This window comes from Lepidochelys kempii, chromosome 13 (genome assembly GCF_965140285.1).
Source record: "Lepidochelys kempii isolate rLepKem1 chromosome 13, rLepKem1.hap1, whole genome shotgun sequence".
Taxonomy (NCBI): domain Eukaryota; kingdom Metazoa; phylum Chordata; order Testudines; family Cheloniidae; genus Lepidochelys; species Lepidochelys kempii.
This window is the reverse complement of record NC_136392.1, coordinates 32,235,627-32,260,357: the sequence shown is the minus strand read 5'-3', so window position 1 is coordinate 32,260,357 and position 24,731 is coordinate 32,235,627. Positions and strand designations below refer to the sequence as shown.

General features: G+C 46.1%; 1 protein-coding gene across 3 annotated transcripts in view; it reads left to right on the top strand.

Moving 5' to 3' along the window:
• The window catches only part of ERGIC3 (ERGIC and golgi 3), a 56,929-nt gene extending 40,983 nt beyond the window's left edge, over positions 1 to 15,946 (top strand). For all 3 annotated transcript variants that reach the window (XM_073310056.1, XM_073310055.1, XM_073310057.1), the window contains 6 exons: positions 2,204 to 2,235; positions 2,713 to 2,809; positions 5,063 to 5,127; positions 12,554 to 12,690; positions 13,985 to 14,040; positions 14,902 to 15,946. In XM_073310056.1, the coding sequence (XP_073166157.1) occupies positions 2,204 to 2,235; positions 2,713 to 2,809; positions 5,063 to 5,127; positions 12,554 to 12,690; positions 13,985 to 14,040; positions 14,902 to 14,981 (467 nt within the window). In that variant the 3' untranslated portion in view covers positions 14,982 to 15,946. The remainder of the gene's footprint in view (positions 1 to 2,203; positions 2,236 to 2,712; positions 2,810 to 5,062; positions 5,128 to 12,553; positions 12,691 to 13,984; positions 14,041 to 14,901) is intronic.
• The last annotated feature ends 8,785 nt before the right edge of the window (positions 15,947 to 24,731 follow it).

The window sequence follows — 24,731 nt, the reverse complement described above, 5'->3', positions numbered from 1 at the left end:
TGGAACCTGTTGCCTGGCCAAACAGGCTTTTCTCTGCCTGGGCACAGTGCAATCAATGTTCTCCAATTACTGCAAGTATTCCAGTCGTCTTAGATTATCTCTTGTCTTTAAAAGCCTTGGGTCTCTCCATTAGTTGGTTGTGGGTCCACCCTGCAGCAATTAGTGCCTGCCTCTCTCCGGTAGACAGTTGTTCTGTTTTCAGACACCCAACTACAGTATGGTTTAGGAAGGGCCTAATCAGAACCTTCCCACTACTGATCAAACCTACATCTATATGCGACCTTAATTTCATTCTATTGACACTCACCAGACCACCATTTGAACCCTTAGTGTCATACTGCATGTCCACCTGTCCATGAAGGTTGCATTTCTGGTGGCTGTCATTTTGGCCAGAAGGGTCAGTGAGCTGGGAGCCATCATGGCAGACCTTCCTTGTACGTTTTTTCACAAGAAGGTGGTTTCTCTTCACTTACATCCTAAATTTCTTCCCAAAGTTGTTTCTGAATTCCACATCAACCAAAGTATCCCCTTAATTGCCTTTTTTCTGAAGTCCCGTGCTTCTCCTGAAGAGACTTCACTCCCCTAACATCTGGCTTGCCCTGGTGTTCTGTGTGGAGAGAATCAAACCAGTCAAAAAGTCACCAAGACTTTTTATCACCACAGCAGAAAGATCACACAAGCAAGCTATATCCTCTCAAAGGATTTCTAAGTGGGTTGTAGGATGCCTCCTAGAGTGCTACAGGTTATCACACATCCCTCCACTTGGGGGTGTCATGGCTCACTCCACAAGAGCGGAAGCTGCCTCCACAGCATCCCTGCAGGAGGTCCTGATACAATGCATTTGCAGGTGGCCACCTGGAGCACCATCCATTCGCTATACACTACACGTTTGTTGGCTGCGCATGCAGCAGTGGGATTGGCATCTTTGCTGCCGGGTTCCTCGCACCCAACTCCAGTGTGAGCGTTGCTTGCGAGTCACCCATGTGTGGAATATACATGGGGACCAGCACTTGAAGAAGTAGTGGAGGTTACTTACTGTACTGGAAGCTCTTTGCGATGCATGGTCCCTATATGTATTTTACTACCCACCCTTTATCCTTTCTGCTTCGGATCCTGTTGGATTTGTGGTAAGAAGAGGAACTGGATAGGCATCGGCCCACACTGGTGCTTATACCCTCAATCAGGAGAACGATGAGACCCACTGGGCATGTGCAGGCCAATGGACACTGCTTGTAAGATTTTCCAGACTCGGGTTCATGGTGTGCATGCACACCCAAATGCAGAATACAGGTAGGGACCACACATCTCAAAGAGCTTCCAGTTACAGTAAATAACCATCTAAATAGGCCATCTTGATTATCACTACAGAAGTTTTTTTCTCCTGCTGATAATAGCTCATCTTAACTAATTAGTCTCTCACAGTTCGTATGGTAACTTCCAACTTATCTGTATGTATATATACATCTTCTTACTATATGTTCCATTCTATGCATCCGATGAAGTGGGCTGTAGCCCACGAAAGCTTATGCTCTAATAAATTTGTTAGTCTCTAAGGTGCCACAAGTACTGCTGTTCTTTTTGCGGATACAGACTAACACAGCTGCTACTCTGAAACCAGTAAATAACCTGCGTTTTTTTCCCTTTGTGGGCTCAGCGTTGCAGCGGGGAAGGACAGATGAGGGCTCCCTGCTACTTGGGAGGTAGACGATCTGTTTGGATGCTTCATCTGGTGGTTTTTACAGTTCTGTAGGCAAATGCTCTGTTCAGTCACTCATGTAGAATGAGTATGAATATTATTCTGCCTTCACATTCTACAACAGTCTGAGGAGCTAAGCAAGAACCAGAGCTGGAGCTCAGCCAGTGGGCACGAACACAAGTGGAGTTCTCCTAGCCAACCTACACACCCTGAATGTTTGCTTCCTAAAGGCCATGGGCAAATAGTCTGACGATGACTGATGTGTCATTTATAACCCCCCTAGTTCAACTAACTTTCCATCCCTTCTTCTGGAGATAATTAGTTAATGTTGGGAGGGGGGATTTCAATGTTTTATCTGTCCGATGCCCTACTGCAGCAGGGGAGAAATCCAGTGTGTTTTCTTAATGCTTTAGATGGCAATGGATGTGATGGGATCTCCCTTCTGACACAAATAAATCCTTGGTTCCATGGTCTGGATTATTTTAACATGCTGTTTCTCTATTGCAGTTCATGATTTACAGAGCTTTGGACTTGATAACGTAAGTGTTGCAAGAGCATGCGTGTAGACATGCTGGAAAACGTTCTTTAAAAAGACTGGATTTCTCCTTTCTTCTTAACTTCTGGCTCTTCTCTGGCATTCTTTTTCCCCTTGCCACGTGTCTAACAGCCATATAAGCGCTGTGTGAGAGAGGGCACAGAATCCCACTGTGCTCCCAGTTGCATCTGAGTTGGCTTTTCTTTGCCCTGCATCAGGATGGAAGAGACACCTGTGCCTCAGAGCCTCTCCCCAGAGGGAGGCTTCCATGGTGGGAAGGGTGCGGGGGAGTTACCTGCACCTTGAAATCTCAGTGGGCAGGAACATTGAAATTTCCCATGGGAGGGAGAGAGGCGATGCCTGTCCCTTAGAGTCTCTCACCAAAGGAAGTTGTCCATGCTCTGCAAACCCCAGGGGCCTCGTCCTGCCTCTGGTTAGTTGCTGTGCCAACTGTTTGAGTGTGTCAGTGTTTCTGTTTCAGATCAATATGACGCACTATATCAAACGTCTCTCATTTGGGAGGGATTATCCAGGCCTCGTCAACCCTCTGGATGGGACAGACATCACTGCACAGCAAGGTACAGCCTTGAGCAGGAGAATCTCTTTCTAAACTTTTGTATCAAATAAGTTTTTCAGATCAGCCTAAAGAGCAACAGCACAGCCAGAGCAACTGGGACAGGCTGCAGGGAGAACCCTGGTGGTGCTGCCTAATGGGCAAGCCTTCATATCCTAGCAAAAATGACATTTGTGTTCTCCCCGACATTTGCTCACTCATTGCTCCTCTGCCACTTGGGGGTGGAGCAAATCGGCCTACATAAATAAGTGTCTTTTCTGGTATAGCATATGCCACTTTAAAGCACCCCAGATTTCCTCTTGCTCCTATCCTCCAAATTTCTCCTGCCGTTTGAACCTCCTTACAGTCTTCTATGCTTTCAGACACACACACCAATTTCCTCTTCCCTCCAACAGCCCGTACAAACTCCCCTGCCTACACATGTGCACATGAATGTGCACACACACGCATGCGGACACACAGTTCCCCCTCCCTCTTGCCCTCTCTAGTGAGTAGATCTGGTGCAGTGAGTAGCTTTAGTAATTATTGCTATTATTTTTGATAAATGAAAGTTCTTCTCCTTCAGAGAAACACCCGAACAATTGTCTTCTTTCAAAATGACTGCCATCTCCCATTGTTCTCAATGGGCCTGAGGTTGTAGACTGACTTCATTTAAGATGCCTTCTTTCAAACTGGCCAGCACCTTTCATTGCTTCCAAAGTGAAACTAACAACAAAAGTAAACAGCTCTTAGGCCTTGTCTGCGCAGGAGAGTTATCCAAGTTACACCATTATAGTTCTACTAGTATAACTCCTCATTTGGACACTTGTATTCCGCCATAAAGGATACCTTTTTGATTTAGCATAAACCCCTTCCTGTGCAACATAAACTAACCTGAAAAAAGACACTTGTATACCAGAATCAGAGACTGCACACAGCAGTTATACCTGTAAAGAGTATCAGTTTAAATTCTCATCTTGAATTATTCAAAAAATATTTCTGGTATAAACAAGGCCTCAGATGGCTGCCTGTGTGTCAATATGTGAAACGGAACACTCAGCCACATTGAGCTGTAGGCAGATAAATTCCTTTCTTAAAATGGCTACCTGAGGGCAGTGTGTAGCTTCAGTCTATTGAGAACAATGGGAAATGGCAGCCATTTTGAAAGAGGGTAGTTCGTCGTGGAATTCTCTCCAATAGAACATTATTAGTCAGCCCCTGCTGAAGGAGAAATTCTCAGTTACAATCCACCATGAGCCACAGGTAGCTTGATGGGGCATGTGACTGAAAGCTGTGGGGAGGACCAGAAGAGCCCCCTCCTCTTTCCATCTTCCTTGCAGAGTAGCTGCCTTCTGTCCTCCTGATGCCTGAGAACTTTGCCATTCACTCTCTGAGACGAAGCATGGAAAGTTTTAGCTCCAAAGGTGAATTTTCTAAACTATCTCTGGCCTCCCTCAAAGGGGAAGGTCCCTTGAGAATCCCTCTGTGGCAAAAGACCACAATCTATGGCCTGGTGGTAGGGATTTATTTATATTGTATTTCAAGCACTAATCCTTTGCTCTAGGTGCCTTTGACCAAAATTAAAAGATGCCCTGTACACATTTTAAAAAAAACATGTGCAATAGTCCATTCACCCTTTAGAGATTCATCTTATCTCACCATCGCCTCAGGGAGATCTATTCCCTTCCCTCTATCTAACCCTCACCCTAAATGCCTAGGGAAAAGAGTGAGCAGGGTATCCAGGAGGGTAGCAGATCTGTGCTGTTGCAAACCAAGTTCCAAGGCCAGTAAGTATCCTCTGTGGAAAATGCCCTCCCAACAGGCCCATCTGTCTAAACTAAAGGGCCTCTAAATTAAGCCGTGATGGCATGGGGAGAGAGGTCTCCTCTCAGGTAGACAAGTTCCTAACTATTTAGAGAAGATCAGCGTATTTTAACTTAGATGCAGGTTTCTACTACCATCCTCGACTATAGCTATTCTGTGTGGCATGGCCATGGAGCATTGCTCTACAGCATGGTTTGGCAGTGTTTTTTTGTGTCTATTTTGTGTGGTGTGGTTATTCCACATTATGTATACTATGATTAGTCAGCATTCTCCCAGCCTGTAACACATCTAGGTAGTTCATAATGATGTGGCTGTCTTCTGCTGTCTGTAGTGGCTGTAGAAAATATCTGCATTAGCATTTAAAGATTTATTAATAAGAGTCAGTGAAGTTCAGAATGGGCACATCTCTGTCTTTTTTGGTTATTCACTATGACTCTTTGTCTTCTGCTGCTAGCTTCCATGATGTTTCAGTACTTCGTCAAAGTGGTCCCTACAGTCTATATGAAAGTCGATGGTGAGGTAAGCACCAATTTTCTTCTATGTACATACACTGTGGACACTGGTCTCTTTCTGCAGGCCCAACCACAGAAACACTCCTATATTTATATGCTTCTGTGCTTTATTAATTTTCTTTTAAGGCATCTCTTATCTTTGAATGTGTAAAGCCTTCTCAAACTGTGATTGGTGGAGCGCTTGCTGGAGGGCACTTGTTTGCTCTTCCTTCTAACTATCCATTTATGTCCCACTCATCAATGGGGTATCTGCTTCCAGCTGCTTCTGTGGGTCTCCAGGCATCCTGGCTAAAAAGCTTGGATGCCCAAAAAAGCAGCTGGGAACAAGAAGGAGCTAGCCTAATCATTTCCATTATGTGGGGCGGCTGCTGCTACATAAAGGGAGGAGAGTGCGGGCATGGAAATGGGAGCTGCCCCCATGCTCCAGCTCCACCAGCAGGACTAGAGGTGCCAATGGCACTGAGCCATGAGTTGTAGCAGAATGACTGGAATGGGGAGTGGGAGGGGAGGGGAACCTGGCACCATGTCCAGTGGAAAAGAAGATGACTTTGCAGGAAAATAGGTTCAGATAGAGAGGTCTGAGCAGCGAGACAGCATATGTAAGGGAGAACGGGACCAAGTGGCAGAGAATCATGTGAGGGAATAGGGGGAGAGAAAGGAGCAGGACACACAGGAGTGGGAGATGGAGTGATGAGCAGGAGGAGACAGTAGGAGTCACTCTTTTAAAGAAGGAACACAGTTAAAATGACCTGTATAATTTGCTGTCATCATATTTCCATGTAAGTGATTACATATTAGCTTTCATACACTACTCAGACAGATATTATTGCAGTAGTGTGTAAGTGCCACAAGAATATTCTGCAATAATGAATGGGATTGAGTTGGGGAGGGAGGGGAGGGAATCCATGAGATGAGGCCTGTTGAGTGAGATGTGATCCTCCTCCCTGTGAAAAGACTTTAAGAACCCTTGGCATACCTCTAAAGCACTCCATAGCCAGGTTACAAGGGAACCAAGTAAAATGCAATGTATTTTCACAGAAATTAAAGCTTACTGCAGAGGGGGTCATTTAAAGGCTGCAGACCTTGTCAGGCCTCAAGTGGCTTCTCTGGACACAGCCCTCTGCCCTTTAAAAGCAGTAGACCTTGCCAGATGCCAAACTGTGTACTGTGATTGTGGCAGGGAGTCCCAGATGTTTGTGGCCTGATTCTTAATTTAGATGTCTCCCTTACTCCAGGGCCTGCGGCACTTTATTCAACAGGCCATTCTTCTCTGGTTGAATAAGCCTAATCTTGCTTTCCTGTCACTTTTGTTAAAGCAGGCCCCACCATCAACTTCTTCTTTCAGTGTTACACGCCTTCCTTCCAGCTCCACTTGTGTTCACGGGAGAAATGAAATGGCAGGGCCAAGGATTTGGAATTAGGGGGCAAGGAAGTCATGCAGAGAGTCAAGCCCAGGTCACATGACTGATCAGAAATGAAGTTCATATGGTAACTGCATCATTTGTTTTCACAACATCATCTAAAAAAATGGTGCAACTTCACCTGGATACCCTGTGCAGTGCTGGTCACCCCATCTCACACAGAGTATTGCACCGTTAGATAAGAATTATTTGGAGCCCGGAAAAACTCATCCTATGAAGAGAGATTGGAAAGAATGTTTCCCTGAGAAAGACGATATATAATAGGGGACAAGATACATGGTCTAGGAAAGTTGGCTCAGGAGCTTCTGTTCCCCATGACTGGTAACACAAGAACAAAGGGACATTCAATGAAATTTAAAAATGGGAAATTCAGAACTGATAAAAGGGAATAGATTTTCACACAATGAGTAATTAGACTGAGGAACACATTGCACAGGAAGTTGTTGAGGCCAAGAACGTGGCAAGATTCATAAAGGGATTATGTCTACGTTTATGCAGATAACAAGAATATCCAGAGTTAGAATAGTTAATGCTAACAAAAAGTTTGGAAGAGATACTGATGTTATGGGATTCACCCAGGCCAGTAAGGGCTTTGGTCATAGTCTGCCCTGTATCCTGGGCTATCTTGTGGCTGTGAAGCTTTGGTCCAGAGCTCCGACCCAAACAGCCTGCCAGCAGTCCACAAAGCTCATCATGGCTTTGTCCACCCTGGTTACTCCTTGCAGGCTGACCTTGGCTGACCTTAATACCTTTCCAGCCCTGAATTTGCCCCCAAATAATCCTCCAGCAGAGTCCAGTCCACGGGATCCTCACGGAGATAGTAGTAGGTTTGCTGCCTTTACAGAGACAGTCAAACTTCAAGCTGTCAACTTTCTACAAGCACACACTTACACAGCATTGATGATTTATAATAAAAGCAAAATAAGTTTATTAACAGAAGAAACTGGATTAAGTGATACCAAGTAAAGGATAATGGTAGAGATGGTTACAAGCAAATAAAAGTGAAAACAGACATCTAAAAGTCTAAAATTGACTCTAGCAAGTCTTTGTTCAAGATGTTTTTTTTCTCCCCTGGTCTTCTTTCCAACTTTTACTGGCCAGCAAGGCCAGGACCCATCACAGAGATCAGATAGCTGGTTTCTTTGTCTCGTAAGGTGAAGGAACAAGATGGAGTCTCTCTCTGTTCCGTGTATCTCCAGTGAGACTGTCTTTATCTTACAAGTCAGGAAGGTCTCCTGGGGATTCAGTCTCCTGTGTCTGTCTGAGACACAGGAGCCATGTTAGTTCTGTCTCTCTAAAGTTCAGAATCAGGATAATCCCCGCTGGTTTAGCTTGATGGCTTTGTTTGCAGCTAATGTGTAAATTGAGGTAAACCCATATTTCTGTGTCTAGGACAGACCTATCCATCACCTGTACCTAGGCTAGGCTGTCTTTTCTTAAACAAATTTTTGTAACATCATACAGAGGGAATTCAGAACTTCATAGCGTTAACACATCTATTTTACAATTATATTAATAACAAGTATGTTAAATTCAAAGAACAACAAACCAATCCCAAAAGCAAAATGATTGAAAGGTTACTGCTTCAAAGGTAGAACAATGAACACAAAGATGTAAATATGAAGAGCAATTCAGAAAACTTCCACTCCAAACTAAGAGGAGATATCTTCAGTAGGACTGTAACTTAACTGCAGTTAACTCATGCGATTAACTCAAAATTATCACGATTTTAAAAAATTAATCGCAATTAATTGCAGTTTTAATTGCACTGTTAAACAATAGAATACCAACTGAAATTTACTAAATATTAATATTAAATGTTTTTTACATTTTCAAATATATTGACTTCAGTTATAACACAGAATACAAAATGTACAGTGCTCACTTCATATTATTTTTAATTACAGATATTTGCACTGTAAAAATGATAAATAGTATTTTTCAGTTCACCTCATACAAGTACTGTAGTTCAATCTCTTTATCGTGAAAGTGCAACTTACAAATGTTGATTTTTTTTTTGTTACATATCTGCACTCAAACAAAACACTATAAAATTTTAGAGCCTACAAGTCCATTCGGTCCTAGTTCTTGTTCAGCCAATCTGTAAGAGAAACAAATTTGTTTACATACATGGGAGATACTGCTGCATACAGTCATGTGAAAGTGAGAACAGGTGATCACATGGCACTTTTGTAGCTGGCATTGCAAGGTATTTATGTGCCAGATATACTAAACATTCATATGTCCCTTCATGTTTTGGCCACCATTCCAGAGGACATGCTTCTATGCTGATGATGCTTGTTAAAAAATAATGCATTAATTAAAGTTGTGACTGAACTCCTTGGAGGAGAATTATATGTCTCTTGCTCTGTTTTACCCACATTCTGCCATATATTTCAAGTTATAGCAATCTCGGTTGATAACCCTCCTTTTCTTTTTGCGAATACAGACTAACACGGCTGTTACTCTGAAACCTGCCATTATATGTTGTTCGTTTTAAGAACACTTTCACTGCAGATTTGACAAAATGCAAAGAAGGTACCAATGTGAAATTTCTAACGATAGCTACAGCTCTCAAGCCAAGGTTTAACAATCTGAAGTGTCTTCCAAAATCTGAGGGGGACAAGGTGTGGAGCATGCTTTCAGAAGTCTTAAAAGAGCAACACTCTGATGCAGAAACAACAGAACCTAAACCACCAAAAAAGAAAATCAGCCTTCTGCTGGTGGCATCTGAGTCAGATGACAAAAATGAACATACGTTGGTCTGCACTGCTTTGGATCATTATTGAGCAGAACCTGTCATGAGCATGACATCCTCTGGAATGTGAAGGGACATATGAATCCTTAGCTCATCTGGCACATAAATATCTTGCAATGCCAGCTACAACCGTGCCATGGAAACACCCGTTCTCACGTTCAGGTGACATTTTGCAGAGTAGCAGCCATGTTAGTCTGTATCCACAAAAAGAACAGGAGTACTTGTGGCACTCATGAAAGCTTATGCTCAGATAAATTTGTTAGTCTCTGAGGTGCCACAAGTACTCCTGTTCTTTTTTCAGGTGACATTATAAACAAGAAGCATGCAGCATTATCTCCTGCAAATGTAAACAAACTCGTTTGTCTGAGCAATTGCTAAACAAGAAGTAGGACTAGCAGGCTCTAAAGTTTTACATTGTTTTATTTTTGAATGCAGTTTTTTTTTGTACATAATTCTACATTTGTAAATTCAATTTTCATGATAAAGAGATTGCACTTCAATACTTGTACTAGGTGAATTGAAAAATACTGTTTGTTTTTTTTACAGTGCAAATATAATAAAAAATAAACAAAGTGAACACTGTTAGATTGAAGAGCCCTGTGCTATCAGAACTCTGCCTGTTTAGGTAGTTATAGGCCCATGATCAAGCCCCTTCTAACTTTACCCTTTATAAGCTAAATTTTGTATTCTGTGTTGTAATTGAAATCAATATATTTGAAAATGTAGAAACCAGTCAAAAATATTTCAATAAATGATATTCTGTTATTGTTTAACAGTGCGATTAATTTCACAATTTAATTTTTTTAATCGCGCAATTAGCCCTAATCTTCAGAGAACCAGAATTAGCAGGTGAGTAATTATCTCTTATCTAAAAATACCATACTCACTGCTGCTCAAAGGCACCATGCCTACAGAGCTCTACACGATCAGGAGCTAAGCCATCCGTGAGAGGGCTCCTCTGCTAGGATAAATAAATGTAAGGATCATAGATGTTTGAGCTTATGCTCAAATAAATTTGTTAGTCTCTAAGGTGCCACAAGTCCTCCTTTACTTTTTGCGGATACAGACTAACACGGCTGCTACTCTGAAATCTGCTAGGATAGAGTCAGTTGCCCTGATTCTGATTGATCATCTGAGGCCAGATTCTTAGTTTCAGTGGATAAAAAAGACAGACAATTCTAGAACCATAGGTGTAGAAGGGACCGCAAGGGTCATCTAGTCTAATCCCCGCCAAGATGCAGGATTTGTTATGTCTAAACCATCCAAGAAACATGCTCTCCAGCCTCCTTTTGAAAACCTCCAGTGAAGGAGCTTCCACAACCTCCAAGTCTGTTCCATTGTCCTACTGTTATTACAGTTAGGAAGTTTTTCCTGAGACTTAATCTAAATCTGCAGTGCTATAGTTTGAACCATTGCCTTTCATCTTGCCCTCTGTGGCAAGAAAGAACAATTTTTCCCCTTTTTTATGTCAGCCTTTCAAGTATTTGAAGACCGCTATCATGTCTCCCCATAATCTTCTCTTTTCCAAACTAAACATACCCAGTTCCTTCAGCTTTTGCTCGTATTGCTTGCATTCCATCCCTTTGATCATCTTTGTCACTCATCTGTGGATCCTTTCCAGTTTTTCTACGTCCTTTCTATACAGGACACAGTATCCTGCAATGCCTAATCAGCACTGAGTAGAGCAATACTATCTCCTCCCATGACTTCCGTGCTATGCCTCTGTTAATTCAACCCAAAATTGCATTTGCTTCTTTTGCAACAGCATCACATTGCTGACTCATCAGTGTGGTCTCTTCTCAGCACCATGAGCAGAAGTCTGGCATCTTGTTCAGCAAGTTGATGTTCTCAACTGGAAGTTCCAGAGACCACTCATCATAAGGATCAATCTCAGATCCACTCAGGCTGTCTGTAGTCCTGTTCTCTTCTGACCAGGTGTCTTGTAGGACATAGCCCACTCCCACATCCGTAGGCTTCCTGACACAGGAGGTGCCACCTCTTGCCTGGTTATGTAAAAATACAGTGGTTTGAATGTCTGTATGACTCAGGCTCAATTCCTGGGATACCAGGTCTCCAAAGGTCCCTCAAGCATACAGGGCTGTTCCCATCTTGTGCAGCTGTTTCTGGAGAGTCCAAGTCCCCTGGTGAGGATTCCTCTGCATGAACTCCCTAGTCAGGTCGGACACATCTATGATCCTTACAGTTTGAGTGGGAGAGACTTGGAAATCTCTTTCAATGTCACCTTGACACTGAACTGCCACCAAGCCAGAGAGAGAGTTCATTTCCCAGATGTGATGCAAGAGTCCCTGGGAGGCTTGCTTCTGCTGGGATCTCAGCATCCACTATGATGATGTCGGTAGTGCCATAGGTACTATGAATACAGGTGCAGCCATGAAACCAAGTAATCAAAGCATGGTCCCAGCTGTTTCTTGCTGGCTGTCATATATTCTTTCCGCCAGACTAGCAATATCTTGTATCTTGTCATGGTGCGGATAAGCTTTGAGTTGAGCTGCATTGAGCAGGGCTCCTACATGACCCTGGTGTCTGCTGGGGAGAAGCTGGGAATTGGGTAGTTTATCATGAACGCTGGTGAATCCAGCACCCTGATGGTGAACACGAATTGATCTTTCAGTTGCTTCCAGTGACCTGTCATTGATCAGTCAATCGTCCAAGTCGGGGAACATGTGCACTCCCAGCCTGTACTGGTACCATCAAGCCTTTCATGAAAACACAAAGATCTGGACTGCAGAACCAAGGTTCCTCCGCAGCCTCCGAATGCTGGAGGAACTATCAGTCAGGGAGGCAAAAGGTCACCAGAATAAAAATTCCAAAGACTGGAAGGCAGGGAGGAGCGTTAGGGGAGGTTTTAGAAGTGTTGGAACAGTGGCTGCAGGCAGCTCTCAAGAAGGAACTGTCTGGAAGGTTCCAAAGATAATGTGGGGGGTGGGGAGGACTTGTGCTCCTACCCATTATCACCACCGTTAGAGACCAAAAATCGTTCAGAGCTTGGGGACTTGTGCATGGCTCATTCTCACTCCTGGCTCTCAGTTCTCTAGAATCCTGCAGGATGTCGTCTTTAGTGAAGATAGGGTTAGGTCTGGGAGTGCCCATCCTAACATGCTCTAGGGGTACGGTGGCCTTCAGCAGAGGCTCCAAAGTGCAGTCTACGCCACTTAGTCTTTTAGTTACTTTATTAATGAAACAATATTTCCCATATTTATTTCATATTCAATATTTCCCATATTTCCTGCTAGGTGGTGAGGACTAACCAGTTTTCAGTTACCCGGCATGAGAAAATCGCCAACGGGCTAATAGGCGATCAGGGCCTCCCTGGTGTATTTGTGCTCTATGAGCTTTCTCCCATGATGGTGAAACTGACAGAGAAACACAGGTAAGGGGGTGTTTCTGTTCACTTCATTCATCCTGCTTGGAAGATGTCGGTGAGGCCAGTTCTTATATAACCTGAACCTCTCCAGATTTACCGAGGTTTTATAATATGGCCTGTAGTGACAGTAACACACAATGTGTGAAATCTGTGTTTTGTGATGTTTTCAGTGGTTTTTCCATGTATTTTATTGTAGGTAGCTATATTGGGGATGGCACACATAGTGACACAGTGAAACACCAAGTATTCCTAACCAGTATTCAACAAATAAAACACAGTCAGAGGGTACAAAAGTGTATTGTTTAATGTAGCCAGGCTTTTAAATCAGTGTTCTGATGAAAGGAGAATTCACAGCATTTCTGTGACAATGGAAAGGTACTGATGGATGGATGATGGAGGGATTAAAGTTGTCATCAAATAAACTTTTTGGCAAGACCCCCAGCAATTATTTCCTTTGTGTTAAGAATATTAACAAATGTGCTCACAGAATACAGCACGTTGCACTGTATGTTACCAGTTTTGGTAAGTGAGCTTTTGTGGTGCTGTTTCACAGCAGAGTCCCATTTATCTTTGTGCAATGGTGGAAGTACAGCAGAAAAGAGTAAAGACGTTAATATTGGGGGGGGGGGATTAATGTCAGACACAATCACATTAATGCTACATGAAGATTGTGAAGTTAAGCAAATAGAATTCAGCAAACTGAAAAGCTGAGGTTCCTATTTCAGCTGCATTGCGCACACAAGATGTAGTAGTTTCTGTTCCTATTTCTCTTATGTCGTACATTAATTACATGTATTACTCTTTGTTAAATATATACCCTTAAACAAGCAGACTGTGCAATGTGGCTCAGTTCATGTTACTTAACTTAGTGATATCCTAACTTTTCCACGGTTCTCCATCTTAATCACATATTAACATGGGGTTTTTGTTTGGTTGGTTGGTTTGGTTTCGTGGTTTTGCATTGTCAGTGCAGATAGGCATTGATGGTAAATTATTGGGATGAAAAATTCTGTATATTTTATTTCATAAAGTGAGTATATCACTTCATGAATAGTGCCATTGATATCAGTGGGCCTATTTGCAAAGTACGGCACCACTCAGCCTGAATGATGGTGGCAGACTCTGACCAGTAGCTGGACAGATTGAATTTTGGGATTTAATTTTCCTACACCTTCAAACTCTTCCTTTTTGTTTGTTTAAGCTCTATAATTATAACTTGCAAGCGATCTGTCTAGGTATCCATCTGTCATCGTGGCGCCTGAGCTCATGGAGATTATTCAACCTGTTTTCTTCTCTCTAGGCCCTTTACACACTTCCTCACGGGAGTCTGTGCCATTGTTGGAGGAGTATTTACAGGTATCAGAGTTTTTAGTTTCATTTTTTCCTAAAATGTGCAGGCTTTTCACCCTGCTCATACTAGGACTGAAATATGGATTGAAGCTCCTTTGGGCAGAGATTAGGGCTTTCTTTGCCGTCCCTGAGGTGCCACACATCCTTTAGAGCTATAAATAATCATTAGAATGAAAGTTCATTTATTTATCCAGTTCACAATAGAAGTATAAATACAATAATGTCTAATTTCAGCATAAGTGGCAGTATGAAAAGAAGCTAACTTTACACTAAATTTCCATTTGAAACAGTAACAAAGTTGAGGAAATATTACAGACTCTCTGTTGTTACTATACATCTGAGTCATATTTGTCTAGAAAATGTGTCTGACCAGGGAAAAGCTTTCCAGAAGCAATTCTTTTTGGCAAATGGATCTGAGTCTTTTTCTGAGCAGGGTGTTTGGGGTTTTCAGGATATACAGATAGGTTTGGAAATAAATATGCACAATGAAACACATAGGGGTAGGGGCCCATCTGTCGAAGAGAGAGGTCTTGTCCTTTTGCTTTGGAATCCTGGCCCCTTAAGTTCTGTGAGAATGGGGTTTAATCTCTTGTATTTTGGGTACCATTCTGTTCTTCAGTGTATGCATCAGCTGCCTTGGTGAGAATCATCTTTGTCCTGAGAAGCATAATCACATCTGTGTCTCATCTCCATCGGAGGAGATCAGGGTCTCCACAATCTCCCAGGGAGCTGCGAGGGTTGTTCTCTGTGCTTAGAGCTGGAACTTTGCCCCTGGGGGAATGGTTCTGTGTTTGTCCAATGTGATAAAGCATTTTCTTCTCTGTTTTGTGGAATGTCTGGGTTGATCCTTCTCTTTTCTTCTTTCAGTGGCAGGACTCATTGATTCCTTGATCTATCACTCTGCTCGTGTCATTCAGAAGAAAATAGAGCTTGGGAAGACGACGTAGATACGAAATTGCTGCAGCCCATGAAGAATGCAGAGAAGAACTAAACAAATCCTTCAAGACACAAGTGACCCCCTGAGTGCGCAAAGAGAAGATACCTGGGATTACCAGACAGCCCCACCCCTCCTTCCATCACTGTCTCTTGTTCGGCATTGATTTATGGATAGGACAGCTCAATCCTTGTTCCTGTGAGGATTTTTCATTAGCCATCTTGTCAGGCTGTGCAGACCCTCCTATGGGCAGCCTTTCATGCCCATCACTGTTGAATTGCCCCTGAGGCTGTTGCAGGAGGAGCAGCATCCTGTCATGACATGCTGAGTGGATTAAAGTTGCCATCAAATAAACTTTCTGGCAACGCCACCCAGCAGTTATTTCCTTTATGTTCAGAATATTTACAGATGTGCTCACAGGATACAGCTTCAGACATCTGTCAAAATGTGCTGGCCCCTCCTGCCTTGCCCTGCAGAATCTCTCAGGCAATAAGGTGCAAGACCTAGCACATCAGACATGGTTACAAGACGATAAATCTCTGCCTAGGGCACCTCAAAACTCCAGCAGTAGGGATGCTCAAAACTTCTCTTTCAATGCAAGATAAGTGATCTGTGCTAGTAAGAAACCAATCTTGGCTGTTTTTAAAAATGTTTTGTCAGCTTTTTAAATTGAATCGTATTTTCACTCCCCACATCCTTAACTTTTGTAATAAAATATACCATCTGTGGATTTCAGTAAAGCATTTGGTAGAAAGAAAAGGAGTACTTGTGGCACCTTAGAGACTAACAAATTTATTTGAGCATAAGCTTTTGTAAGCTACAGCTCACTTCATCATTTGTGAGTCTCTAAGGTGCCCCAAGAACTCCTTTTCTTTTTGCGAATACAGACTAACACGGCTGCTACTCTGAAACCTGTCATTTGGTAGAGTGACTCAATGTAACTCAACTAATTTATTAAAATTGGTTAATTAACTTTGATCCCATACTCTTACGTGAATTGAAAACTGTCTGAAGGACCACAAAGGTAATGATGAATGGCAAAGTATGCAGGCAGGATGGCGTGGTTGGATCTGTTTTTATCATTTACGTTAGTGATTGGCCAAACTGCATGTTAACAAAGCTAGCAGATGATATTAAATTGAGAACAATTCCAAAGCAATATAAAAATAGGAATCCAGGCCTGAGTCTGGACAAACTGGAATTATAACAGTGTACATCAAGATGGAGTAATGTTTGCGAGCGCATACAAGTGTAAAATTTAGTGTAAAATACATTACAGGAATGGTGCAATTATCCCCAAACCAAACGTTGTCAGCCCAAGAAATTCTGAGTTAAAAGAAGTTAAAAGAAGCCCAGGTTTGTTCAAGGTATGGAAATGCACCATTAAGGCACCTTGGCCCCAATGTGAGGGCACCCTTAATTCAGGCATTTCCTAACTTTTGAGGGCTTGACTTGGTCACCTTAATGTTCATGTATTGTAGGGGTTTTTAATGTAATTTTCTACAGTATAAAAAAACAAACAAAAATGCCATATTATGGAACAAAATGACTTCCCCCATACTTGATCAGCAGGGTTAGTACCTTTACATCCACAGCACAGAGTAACTTATAGCAGCAGTAGTAGGTTGTCATCCTCTGTGGTCCAGCCATTAGAAGGCAATGAGAGACTGACAGCAGAGGAATCCTGACATTCAGGAATCCTCGGTACTATTCCAGTTTCTAAGGAGCTTGCTTTCTTCTACCCCATCCCCTCCAGCCTGTTCTTGTCCCAGTCTCCGTTTCTCTCTTTCCCCCACCCATCCTTAGCCCCAGTCAGGTTGCTTCCTCCTGTTCCAGGCTTCCCAAGCACCCGAGGGGGACCAATGAGAGCACAGGAGAGAGAGTGTCTCTGCTCAGTTTCTGTGACCAGTACACAGCAGCTGGGAGCAGCAATTGCAGGGAAAGTATGATAACTTCCTGTTCTGCTCTGTCCCTCTGAAGCACCTGGCATTGGCCACTGTCCAAAAGCAGGATACTGGGCTAGATGGACCTTTGCTCTGACCCAGTACGGCCGCTCTTACGTTCTTTAAAGTCCTGCTCAGTCTCTGCAGCCATGGGTTGGAGCAGGATCCGTACACAGGATCCGTAAATTTTCAAAGAATTTAGTTGCTAAACTCTTAACAGGTCCCCACTGAGCATGTGAGATCTAATTCCGGGGTCGTAACTTGGTGGATTTTTATAGGGATCGCAAAAGATGCATCTCTGACATCAGGGCAACCTTCCTGCCAAATTCCAAATCCTTTCTCCAAAGCATAGCGGTGCTAGAGTTTCTTAGCTAACAGCTGGAAGAATATTTTTAACATGGGAAGAACTGCTGTATTTTTCCCCAGCCTTGTTCTGAGAAATGGTTGGACTGTTGCGCTTAAACTTTTTTTAAAAGAAGCAAAAGCCTGAGGCAGACACATGGCATGGAAAATTTCAGCCCAAATGGCAAAAGTCTGGCAACATAGAAACAACTGAAAGCAAGGTCTTATAACAGGAAGTGTCATGCCACCTGAGCCATGGACAGTGCTACCAGCCCTGCCTGTAATCTCCCTGTGTGTCAGACCTGTCACATGCATGTGCCCTGCAACATGTGACATTTGGCAAGTCTGCATGTGTAAGCATGTTCTAAATCCCCAGGTCCCTCTTCCTGTCAGTTCCATCGGGAAGTACACTTATCATGGAGGTCACAGATTTGGGCCTGTTCCATCTTGTTCCTTTGTGCCCCCTGCCATTTTTCCCTCTTGCTGAGGTCAACAGTCTATAGCATGAGGCTGTGCAGGGCACCTTGTTTCCCACTGTTGTCAACCCCAAGAGCTCAAACACCATGAGTCAGACCTTAAAATCATGAATTTTAATAACAATAGATTGTGTTGTTTTTGCCTGTCTGTGGATTTTTTTCCCCTCATGGGGGAAGCCCCCAGGCAGTGTGGGATCATCTCAGGTTCAGATTCACCTTCAAATGTACACACAGATGCAGATCCCTGTTCACCACTTACTCCATCCTATCCACTAGGGTCTGGGGAGTTGCCATTCAGTTGTCCCTAGCCCCCGCCCTACCTCGACAGGACAGACTGCTGCCCCACTCACATTCTTCTCCATGCTCTTCTCCTTGTCTCCTACCCCTCCTCTGCCCCCTCCTCCACTACAGCCCCACGTCCCTCTTGCCCCTCATATTCCCAGCCCCCTGTCTGCTACTTGCCTGCCACATCGCCTGTACCCCTCTGACTGCTGACTGCACCCCACATTGCCTACTCCTCTCTGACTGCTGCCTGCATCCCACAATCCCTGCACCCTTCTGACTGCCACCTGCCCCCAAAATCTCTTGCACTCCTCTGTCTGCCGCCTCCTCCCCCCTTCAATCTGCCTCCACTGACTACTCATCGTTTCCTGTCCTGTTCCTAACACAATTTCCTCACCCTGCACACACCCCTCAGTCGCATTCCTGGCATTGTCACATTCTCATGCCCTCATCCAAGGCAAAGCTCCTATTGACTTCAATAAGGCCATGCTGATTAATGGGCTTCCATCTTCCCTGAGATCAGACCTATTGGAAACAGTGGGAGGTAATTACCATCTTCGATGGAGGCAGTTCCACCGGCAAACGTTGAAGGAACATGGCAAGCATCTTGCTAAGGGAAGCCCCTGATTTCACACTTACTGACAGTGTGGGAGCAGGAGCCATTTTGGGTCCTTACCCAAAGCTTGAAAGCAGAAATCTGGAACTCTGCTGTGGTGGTGGACTAGGTGATGCGAAGCCTCATGGGTTGAGAAATTTCCAAGTAGATTAAACAGAGCACTAGCAGGTGTAGTGTAGCGAAGAGCCTACCCTGGTCCCTGGCTGGGGAGGTGGCTAGATGGGCGGTAATGGCCTTTTTCAGCTCTAGCTCCTATTGGTGCACAGGAGTGAAGGAGATGATGTTACTTTTACGTGCAGAACCTAGCAAAGATATAGCATGAGCCAATGACTGGAAGTTGAAGCTAGACAAATTCAGACTGAAATAAGGTGGACATTTTTAACTGAAGGTTAAATCAACCACCATTCTGACATGACCCTTACCCACACAGAACAAGTACCTCGTATGGGGATCGTCCCTGCTGACACAACGGACAGTGTTTGAACCCCAGTGAGGGCATCACTGCACTAAGTCACACCAACACTAAGCAAAGTACTAACTTTACAACTATAGACAAAGAGAACTCTCAGCAAGGGAGAAGGGATTGTGAAGTGAAAACCACACCAAGCTCTGACTCCAGCCCCAGCCAGTGAGAAGGAACTTAGGGAGGTTGGGGCAGGGGTGGCCGCAAGGCGTGAGCGCCACACCGTCAGTGTTGCTAGGCAACATTTTCAGACTCCGGTGCGCTGGCTGCGCACACATCTACGTGGAATACAGAGCTGCATATACTCAAAGAAGAAGCCATTGGACCAACTTACTAGGGGTAGTGGTGGATTCCTCTTCGAGCGATTGCTCGTGTCCACTCAAAGTAGGGGTGTGCGCACCAGATGCACAGTTGGAAAGCTTTTCCCCCACTGGTACCTGTCGGGGCGGCTGTGGAGGGCGTATATACAGGGTGTATCTAGGTCCCTGCCAACCTGCTCCCTCCTCAGTTCCTTCTTACCGCCAGTGACAGTTGTTGGAGCTTCTCTTTCTCTTGCCTTGGGCAAGCGATTTCCTAGCAGTCCCTTTCTTCGTATTGTAAATAATTTTATTAGCATAGTATTGTTAGTTTTTAGTGTATTTAATTAATGATTAAGTTTTGTTGGGGGCTACCTCCTCCCCCCCCCCCCCCGCTCTCTCCTTTGGGGACCAGGGCACGCCTTGATCTCAAGGCTTCAAACCCTGTGGGTCCTGCCAGAAGCCTATGCCCAGGGGAGACCCTCATGACTCCTGCTTAAAGTGCGTGGGGGAAGCCCATCAGACTGATAAGTGTAGGATCTGCAGGAGCTTCTGCCCAAGAAGGAAAAAGGAGAGGGACTTCAGACTTAAGCTTTCTCTTTAAGGAGTCGGCTGTTCTCCCCAGCTGGCACAGCCCGTGTCGGGGCCAAAACCCAGCACTTCGGTGCTGAGCACACCGGCCTCAGTAGGGGAGGCTGCAGCGTCGGCAAAGGACCCTGCACCCAGAGACTCGCGGCGCCGCCATTCTCCAGCACCAAAGATGAGTTCAGCAGCCTCTCGGCACCAGTCACACTCGTCGATGCCTCATAAAAAGCAAAGAAGAGCCGAGAGGGGGCATTCGCCAACAGTCAGAGAAGTTGAGTATGATGGTGCCCTCAGAGTGCATGCCGTGGCGGGACACTCTGCTCCTGCTCAGGCAAAACTGGTACTATTGACTCCACAGGTAGAACCCTTGAGTCTGGTCCCATTGGAGTCCCCAGCACGGGAGAGCCAAATGGGGGAGCTGGACCTGCCATCTGCCCCAGACACGTTTGAGGCAGCAGGGACCTCATAGAGATGGCAGCCCAGCAGTCCCCAGCCCTAGAACCGGCACCACACAGGGGGCCAGTTCTCTCCCAGGGCAAACCTGCCATGCTTCAGCACCGGTCCCCCTCGCCTGGGCACCACTCTCCTTGGCACTGTTCTCCAGCACCGCTCTGCACGGCCCCCCCGTGGTCCCCAAGGTTGGACTCAAGCTCGGAGTCAGAGCCGGAAGCTTATATCTCCAGGCGGAGCCAGCACCATTCTCGTCATTCACGGCAAGAGGAGGCACACCAGGTCCCTATGATGCCCTGGCCACCTCAATGGCAGGCTCTGGTGCAGGGGCCTTTCTGGACTCCCTGGGCGTAGCATCAAGCCCAGGGGCTGAGCTCCAGGTCCCTGTCTGTAGCCTCAATCAAGCCCCCTGTCTTCCTCAATGGTGAGGGACCCTCTGAAGCGATCGGAGCCCGGCACTGAGGCCGTCACCGAAGTCGGCACTGAGGTGACAGCTGGCACCATTCCTGCCACTGCGCAGGCAGCATCACTGAGAGGAGGTCTGGAGGAACCTGTGCCCATGGGGGCTTCTTCATTTTCCTCCCCAGACGAGGCAGTAGCAGGTTTGTCTGCCTCTTTGCCGGCCAGGGACAAAAGGGCCCATCAAGTGCTGCTTAGAAGAGTAGCTCAAAACCTAGGTCTTTAGGCAGAGGAGGTGTCTAAAAAGACAGATCCCATGGTGGATATTCTCCTGCCTCCATTCCTCCCGTGGGAAGGGGATGCTAGAATTCTTGGAACTCTCTGTTCAAGTTAAAGGAGCTCCTCCCAGCAGACTCCTCATGCGACTTTGGGGCTGTCCTCAAGGAGGGTAAGGCAATGGCAAGGACTTCCTTGCAGGCTGCACTGGATGCGGCAGACTCGGCCACCCATACGGTGTCCACCGCCATTGTTATGAGCCAAAGCTCATGGCTGCAGGTCTCAGGACTCCCTCCAGAGACACAGCAGAACATTTGACAGCTCAGGTCTGTTCACAGAACAGACAGACTCTAGGCTCCATAGCCTAAAAGACTCGAGAGCAACCTTGAAGTTGTCGGGCCTCCACACACCGGCCCCACAGAGGAAGCATTTTAAGCTTTAGCCCCCGTCTCACTTCTACCCCTCTCAGCAGAGACAGGGCTATAGCAGAAAATGGGATAGGAGAAGGCCTTCAACCAGGGCCAAGGCTCGACGAGGCAGTCTCCAGCTTCCAAGAAGACTTTTGAAGGTGTGCTCAGGGGCAATGCACCAGTCCACATCCCGGATCGTTCCCCAGCCTTTGTGAACCATCTATCCCATTTCTACCATGCTTGGGCCCAAATAACGTCAGCCGGTGGGTCTTGCGCATGGTAGAATTGGGATATTCTCTCCAATTCTGATTCCTCCTGCCTGCCCACCCACCTTCCCCATCCGTCTTCAGGGATGTTTTTCAAACTGGTCCCCAGGGACGCACAGACCCTGCTGATCAACTCCTTCCCCTCCCTCCCAGTGCCTCCTGCACACTAAAATTTCTGCGGTGCAGCTGGGCTAAGGTACCTGCCTTGGCTCCACGCCACTCCTAGAAGCTGCCAGCATGTCCCTTCAGCCCCTGAAGGGGGAGGTCCATGAGGTGTCTGTGCACTGCCCCCACCCCAAGCATCAACTCCGCAGTTCCCCTGGCCCTCCCACCTAGGAACCACTGCCAGAGGGATGTGCTGGTCGCTTTCAGGAGCTGTCTGAGGTGAGCGCCCCCTAGCCGGAGCCCGCACCTTTCACCCCCTCCTGCACCCAAACTTCCTCCCAGAGCCTACACCCCTCACTCCCTCCTGCACCCAAACTCCCTCTCAGAGCCTTGCACCCCTCACCCACTCCCGTACACCAGTCCCCTGCCTGAGGGTGGGGGAGAGCAAGCAACGGAGGGAGGGGGATGGAGTGAGTGGGGGGTATGGTCTCAGGGAAGAGGGCGGGGCAAGGGCTGAGTTGGGGAGCTTGGAGGGTCCCTGAAAATCTTTACATCAAATTGGGGTCCACGTGTTGCTAAAGTTTGAGAACTGCTGATTTAGAGTTCAGGGGCAGAGGGTTCTACTCCTGCTATTTCCTAATCCCCAAGGCCAAGGGTGGGCTCAGGCCTATTTTAGACCTGCAAAACCTCAACAGATTCATGAAGAAGTTGAAATTCTGCATGGTCTCTCTGGCTTCCATCATTCCCACCCTGGATCCGGGGGACTGGTACGCCGCCCTCAACTTGGAGGATGCGTGCTTTCATGTGTCCATAACTCTGTCCCACAGACGGTTCCTATGATTCGTGGTCAGCAACATTCACTATCAGTTCACAATCCTTCCCTTTGGCCTCTTGGCGACCCCTTGGGTGTTCACCAAGTTCATGGCAGTCATGGCAGCCTCCCTATGGAAGCGGCAGGTGCAGGTATTCCTGTGCCTAGCCAACTGGCTAATCAAGGGCCGCTCCCAGGCCCAAGTGGAGGACCACGTGAGCCTAGTGCGGACAACGTTCCTCCAGCTCTGTCTCATCCTGAACGTGGCAAAGTCGACCATAACTCTCACTCAAGGGATAGAGTTCACTGGGGGGAGGGATAGCTCAGTGGTTTGAGCATTGGCCTGCTAAACCCAGGGTTGTGAGCTCAATCCTTGAGGGGGCCATTTAGGGATCTGGGGCAAAAATTGGGGATTGGTCCTGCTTTGAGCAGGGGTTTGGACTAGATGACCTCCTGAGGTCCCTTCCAACCCTGATAGTCTATGATCGGGACCTCCTGGACTCCACTCAGGCCAGAGCATTCCTCCCAGAATCCTGGTTCCTCGCCATGGGTGCCATCATAAAAGATCTCAGCAGATTCCCCACCACAATGGTACGGAATTGCCTAAAATTACTTGGACATATGGCTGCTTGTACATACATGGTACAGCATTCCAGACTGCAGCTTCATCCCCTTCAGGCATGGCTGGCCCGAGTTTTCAGGCCAAACCGAGACCACTTAGACAGACTGGTCACAATCACTTCTCAGGTTCTCGAGTCCCTCTAGTGGTGACTCGCCCCACAGACAGTCTGTGCGGGCATACCCTTCTCCAGCCCTCAGCCCTCGCTGTCACTAGTCACAAATGCATCAGCGATGGGATGAGGAGCGCACCTAGGTGGACTTAGGGTCTATGGTCCGAGGCAGAACTTTTGCTGCACGTCAATGTCAGGGAGCTGCATGCGGTGTGCCTTGCTTGCCAGATGTTTCAAACCCATCTACAGGGCAGATGTGTGTCAGTATTGACAGACAAAACCACAGCGATGTTCTATATGTAACCCTTCTGCCTATCAGAGCTGGCAGCAACAAGGGCCGGGTTCAGTATCTAGGGGTTCCATTCCAATAACACAATGCAAAACCGGCTCGAGCCCCCACCCAGTGACCTGGGACAAATATATACCACCCCGCTGGGTGCCTCTAAGAGGCAATACTTCCCCTCTCGCAAGCACAGAGTCTGAGTGTAGCAAAAAGCCTTTTAATAACAGAGAGAAACAATGTGGCATTATGTTGGGGAAACACCACCAACAGGATTCATAACACAACCCATGAGCAAAAACCCACCCCAAGCAAATTGGGGCGTGTCCTTTCCCTTGGGTTCTTGAGTCCAGCAACCCCAAATTACCCAAAGTCCCAAAAGTCCAATGACCCAAAAGTCTCTGTCCCTGGTCAGGGCAGCCCCAGAGTTCAAAAGTTTATCTGCAGAGTTTTACCTCCCAACCTGGGTGGAGATGGGGGGCAGGGGGGAAAGAGAGAGGTCAGGGGCACCTTACATGATCTGAAGCTGACTGCCCCACAGCTCCATAGGGCTTCGCTCCGCTCCGCTCCACTCCACCAGCCACCCAACAAACTGCTTTGCTCAGCTCCGCAGCCCACAAGCAACTCCCGCCGTCCCATGAACTGCTCCACCAGCCAGTCCACAAGGCGCTCCAGCCGTCCCACAAACTGCTCCACACTAGATCGTCAGGCTCCCCCACTACTTAACACAACGCTCAGTGATTTCAGCTCTTAGTCAGTTCAGCTCTTTGGTGAATTCAGCTTGTAGTAGGGGAGCCTCAGTGCTGGTGCACCATTAGCCCAAAGTGAATTCAGCTCAGCAGCCTGTAACCAGACTCCTAACAGAATCAAAATTAGTTCCACAGTGGAGAGAGGAGGAAGTGCAATTAGCATGTAAGGCCCTCATCAAGGGACCCATACCACCAAGTATTAATACCTGCTTCCAACCTTTCTCAATTCACAGTTTTGGAGCCCATGACCCTTGCCTAGCGAGTGCTATTCAGTTGATGGTGA